The sequence below is a fragment of the Sinocyclocheilus anshuiensis genome, unplaced genomic scaffold (genome assembly GCF_001515605.1).
Source record: "Sinocyclocheilus anshuiensis isolate Anshui unplaced genomic scaffold, SAMN03320099.WGS_v1.1 scaffold774, whole genome shotgun sequence".
In the NCBI taxonomy this organism is placed as follows: domain Eukaryota; kingdom Metazoa; phylum Chordata; class Actinopteri; order Cypriniformes; family Cyprinidae; genus Sinocyclocheilus; species Sinocyclocheilus anshuiensis.
Genome location: NW_015542393.1, coordinates 895,417 through 901,177, shown reverse-complemented (window position 1 = coordinate 901,177; position 5,761 = coordinate 895,417). Strand labels below are relative to the sequence as shown.

Below are 5,761 nucleotides of genomic sequence, written 5' to 3'. Positions count from 1 at the left end.
ATATATAGATAGGTGTGTGTGCAGTGCACAGATAAATAATTTATAATAAATATTCCATAAAAAAAACAAGAATGGTCAATTTTGATTTTATGGTGATTTTGGGTTTCTCAATTCCATTTCTCATTTCCATATATATTTTCTGTATTAAACAGGTCATTTTAAACTGTATCCACATTATTAGTATTATTAGTATTACCACAGTGCCCACTGTGTAGAATCGTGATCAGTTTAATGAGTGTTATTTACCACTCCAAAAGACTATGTGACAAAAACAAGACCAGCTTTAAACCCAACCCCACACTCCTTCCTCTTTAAATGTATGCAGCCGAGAGCAATAACATCCCAACCATTCCTTCCTTTGGGAGAAAAGTCTTGGTCAGCTGATCAGTAGTACTGAACCACTCAGGAATGATTATGCTATAGTGAAATCACAAATGCAGCCATCATCAGAGAGAGAGAGAGAGCATCCTGACCTGAGAAAGAGATTAGAGTAACAGAGGAAGTGGGTGTTACTGCTTTATGTCAGGATTCTGGTCTCTTTTTACACAATCTTCTGCTAAGAATTATTACTTCGCTTCAGATGGCAATAAAAGAAGCAGAATAACTAAGTTATTATAGCTTTAGATTTGCTGTGCACACTTACTTTTAAATAATAGAATGTCTTCTTTACCTATTGTCTTTTTGGGGAGTAGTATCTTTCCTCACTGCAAACGGGGGAATGGATGTGCTAATGTCCTTGAGAACATATTTCACATTAAATATAGAGCCCAGTGTCCCTGTTCCAGCTCCTGACTGGATCAGGATTAATGACCTCCACTGGGTTCACTGGCATAATGACCAGTACCAGTGGCGTAACTTAGTAATGACGGGCCCCAGTGCAGGCTATTACGACGGGCCCCCTGGGGTGCATGGTTATGAAGCACATACAAACACACAGCGCTCATGTCTAGAAGGGAACCCATATAAGCAAATTTGTGCCTAACCTACTTAATTTAGACCAACTAAAATCAGTATCTAAATAAATATAATAAATAATTCACATATCAGACAAAATTGCGTTGCAGCAAATCCTTTAAATTTTAAGGTATTTAGAGCAGAGCAACATAAAATTCAGAAAAAATATAATCGGGCCTGTTTAAGGCTTTTCCTTATATTTATAGTTTAGATGGTGATGAAAAAATTACTCGCCACCTCCTCATTGGACGTGCCTTTAGAGAGAAATGCATCTTAACGGATTACATAATGAAAGAGTTTTTGTTTTCGATTGGAATTTCGTGATGATTTGAGAAGGCTAAATTGATCAAACATAGGCTATGATCGGCTCACTGTCTGCTGCTGGCCGCTTGGTCGTTACTTAAAAAACTTATATTTAATTTAGAACCCAGAACCTCGGAAATGCGTGACAAAAGTTCTACCACTAAACCACTAAAACACACGACTATGCTTCACGAATTTATATATTTATTCAGAATCTCGGTACTAATTGTGTTTTATTATTAATATGTTTATTATTAATTTATATTAATATAGTCGCTTGCAATGTGGGCAGGGCCCGCGTGCGCTGCGGCCCCCCCCGCGGCACGGGCCCCAGTGCGGTTGCACTGCCTGCACTGTCTGTAGTTACGCCACTGACCAGTACTGTAGGTCAGACAACTGCCTCGGGTCAATTCAACACACTAGGTTAACTAGAACAGCATGTAAGCTAAAATTGGTACAATGAGGAATGGACACACGACAGAAAACTGCCCTGCTGAACTCATCAAAAACAAGCCTTGAAAACAGAACTCAAAATCTGCGATCAGCAGTGAAGTTTGCAATGGTTGATATCGACATATTCATCTTCCTTAGTCTTACCACAATGGCACTAAACCAAGTCAAAGTGCCCTGCACCTCAATAAGCGTTCTAATGGTGCTATAAATATTGATTAATAATTGATTTACAGAGAATCTCTGTCTCAAGGATTTCTAGTGATTTCTGAGCATCCTGTAACATGAACAAGCAGGGTATAAAAGAACAACTGGGATAGAGAGGGAGAGAGAGATACATACATCTGAACACTGGAAGACGACACCAGCCTGCCAAAGAATGATTATAGATACTGCACTTCCCTCGAGCCATTCAATACATACAGGAGGATCTAGCAAAAACTAAATGATTCAGCAAAATTTTCAATAACAAGTGCGGCTAATGGAGATGAATTTGCCTAAATGTGTCAGCTAAAAAAGAAATGAGAGATTGATAAAACAGCCACAGACAGCAGCCATGGCAATGCAAAGAGAAACTTTTGGGCTTAAAGAGCATGCATGGTTCTGGGATTAAACACAAGTTTGCTAAGCAATTGAGCAACACTGGCTGGCGTCAAGCGGGCCACCTTACATATGCTCTGAGACACAAGAGCTGCTAATTTAGTGCAGAGGAGAGCAAGGGATGGTATTTCTGTTATTGCAAACAAAGCAAGCCACACTTGTGTCCCTTATCCCCTACGTCACTGACTTTTCAGAATAGAGCACACAGTGGTGCTGGGCCTCTTCAGGGGAGGTTATGCAAGTTTATAGTACGAAGGGTGTACAGTTCTGTTTACTGAGTCATTGCAAGAGAATTAGTCAATGCAGGTGACTATCCACAAGGTCTCACATATACAAAAAGCAACTGTCAGCATCCACTGTAAGAAAAATGAAGAAACTCCACTGAACGGCCAGTAGACTTTTTCTGAAGATTTCTAATGACATATTCAACATCAGTTTTCTCCTTTCTTTGTGCACAACAGAGGAAATGACATGACAGTCATGTGAAAATACCAAATATCACAGGAAGTTTCTGATCTACAAACCCACACTTTCCTAAAATGACTTTCAAAATTGTTCTCTTTCATAAAGCATGGTGGATTTTAACATATTTGCAAATGTGACAGAAAAACAAACAAACCTTAAAATGTATTAGGTTCACTATGTAGACAAAAATACAGTATCAATATCCATAAAATTTTTGGCAAAGTCCCATGCAAGGTTTCAATAGTCATTAGCTGGTAATTTAATAGCCCAAGATGGACTATTAACATATATTAAAAAAAATCCTAAACTGGTTTTAACTGGTCTGTCAGCCTGACCAGCCTGGTTTCACAAGGGCTTTTTTCAGCAGGTCCAGCTTTAAGTCCATTAGGCTGCATAGCTAAACCAGCTAAAGACCAGTCCACCCAGACTAGGAGACCAGCGAGGACCTGCAAACCATCTTAAGACTGCTTTAAGATGCCTTTTTCCTCAACAGGGTTATTAAGAGAGTTATTGATAAGTGAAGAGCTGCAAAGAATGTTCTGGTGAAATATTTTCGCACACCTGTTCAAAATATCAATGCACATCCAAACTCACCCCCATTAACAGCAGCAGGTGCGATCACGATCCCTTTCGCCTCTGTTTTGGGGGAATTCTGCCCGTACCGCCCGTCATTCTTCGTCACCATCTGTTGAGGATTGCCTTTATGGTCCAAAACGGTGGCGTTGACCGTGGCGCTATAATAATCCTCCTTGTTCACCATAGTTTTGTCGGCACCGATCGACAGCGTATACCTGGGCGAGACGAAGGCGAGGAGGAAGGCGAGAAGGCAGCTGCTGCATGACGCCGGCGCGGCCAATCTCTTCAGCATCTTCGGCAATGTCTTCACCGATCAACGCTACCCGACTCTGCGAATCTTTCAACGGTCAGCGCTCTGTCTCAAGAGCCCTCATGTAAACATACTGTCCTCCTCTCAAGCCACAACGTTCATATGAAGAGCCATGCGTCGCTTCCCCTAAAAGAAAGACAGAAAGAAAGGGTAGATAGATTTGTCGACGTTACTGACTTTGCGATGACAACAAAACGCGTGTATTTCACCAGACAGGCTTGAGAGCGTATAATGAACCCCGTTTTGTTTTATTAAGGGCGGTTAGACTTGTCTACAGGTCCTTTAACTAGTACACTGGCTTTTAACGACTGTTAAAGGGCAACAAATGTATCTCTTCTGCTGTCAGGACCGCTTTGTTCGTACAACCAGCTGCTATGCAACAAAAACACCTTTCCTGGCGAGCTGCGATTTTGATTTATTTAAAAAAGGTTATGACGACCTATCATACCTGCTCGGTCGCTTCCACCTGTATTATTTACAGTCAAACTGTCTCTTTGTGGTGTTCACAGCGCCGTGGCTCGTTCGGCCATAGGCAGACCGATGAGTTCTGCTCGCCTTTTTTCCTTCCCAAAACTGAGCCGTACGCGTGTGCGCATGGGCGAAGCAGCGCGTCTCTCGCACGCTGAGATCAGATCAGTGGGAGGGAAGGACGGGGCCACATCACCATCATCTCAAAATGCGTATGCTGGTCCTTAATCACTCATTTAATACCAGTGGTAGCATTTGTGGCTGTTTACTTTTCAATTTGAAGAGTCTACATTTTACATGGAGTTGTTGATGGCTATTATGTAGGTTATTTTTTTATATATATTGCTATGATCAGAGCTTTTTTATTCCAGTTTGCTCATCTGAAAGATGATGTTTATGAAAAGAAGCATGTAAAGCACAGTGATGTCATAATCAGGGGCGTTGCACAAGATCCCGGGCCCTATGCATAGGCAGTCCTGATGGGCCCCCATGCCCCCCCCCCATACTATTTTAGTTTTTTAATCCCTACCCTACATGAACAAACTGCGTACTGTATGATAACCAAACAAGACTTGATTCAGTCATATTTTATTTGCAGAATGAACAAGACAAAGGGAACAGATAGCTTATATGACATTGGAGTGTTCTCAGTAAATGCCACTGAAGGTAGCCTAATATTAATGCCATACGTGCTTAAGTCATCATCTCAGACTTTCTTATCATAGTCTGGTATATAGTCTCAATTTTAATTGAGAGAACATTTATTTTTATTACGCTACATTACTTCAAGGCATAAATTAAATCTTAAACATGCCGTTTTAGTTTTGTACATTAACAAAAAGCTCCATTCATAATATTCTTTTTTGGTGGCCTGATTTGGCTTTCTTTGAGAAAGACATTTCTACAGCGCTCCACCAGATGCTCAACTAACATAAACAAACTGCGTGCAGATGGACTAAACCATTTGGCGCATTAGCAAGGGGGGTGGGATCATGAAACCGTCAGTCAATCAACCAAGTTATTCAGCCAATACACAAAATTTACGTTTCATCTGACATTCATTATGAAATTTAATTAGGAAATGAAAATATCCAGGTAAAATAAAATATATTCCATACTTTTCAAGGGCCCTCTCTTCCTTTGGGGCCCTGGTAATCAGTACTGGTTTTACCCCCAGTCTGACGCCCCTGGTCATAATAGAGATGAAACGTCCAAATTTGGTAGCCTGCATAAAAGTAGGCTACTTTTATGTTTCTGTAGAGGTTAATCTGTAGTCTCTTGTACATAAATTGAGATCACAATGCACTAAAACATGTCAGTGGTTGCATATGTGAAAACCCAGATCCTATTTTTTAATAAGTAATGGTAACACCTTCCAATAAGGTTTGTTAACCTTAGTTAATACATTAGCTAACATAAACTAACAATACCTCTTTCAGTAGGCTATTTATAATCTTTGTCAGGGTTAGTCAATGGAAATGCAATTGTTCATTGTTTATTCATGTTCAAAGTGCATTTGAACTCTGATTTTAAAAATGTATTAGTAAATGCTGAAATTAACTCAGTGAACAATACTTCTACAGCATTTAATCTTAGATAATGTTACTTTTTGTGTAATGACAAATCACTTGTTTT

The 5,761-nt window shown here is 40.0% G+C and overlaps 1 protein-coding gene across 1 annotated transcript in view; it reads right to left on the bottom strand.

Annotated features, from left to right (window-relative positions):
* The window catches only part of LOC107692814 (E3 ubiquitin-protein ligase RNF130-like), a gene marked incomplete at its 3' end in the record, with an annotated part of 51,747 nt that extends 47,410 nt beyond the window's left edge, over nt 1-4,337 (bottom strand). Inside the window, exons 1-2 of the mRNA XM_016492016.1 lie at nt 4,107-4,337; nt 3,367-3,784 (exon numbers count right to left, since the gene is read on the bottom strand). Coding sequence (XP_016347502.1) covers nt 3,367-3,640 — 274 coding nt within the window. The remainder of the gene's footprint in view (nt 1-3,366; nt 3,785-4,106) is intronic.
* Nucleotides 4,338-5,761: the final 1,424 nt, after the last annotated feature.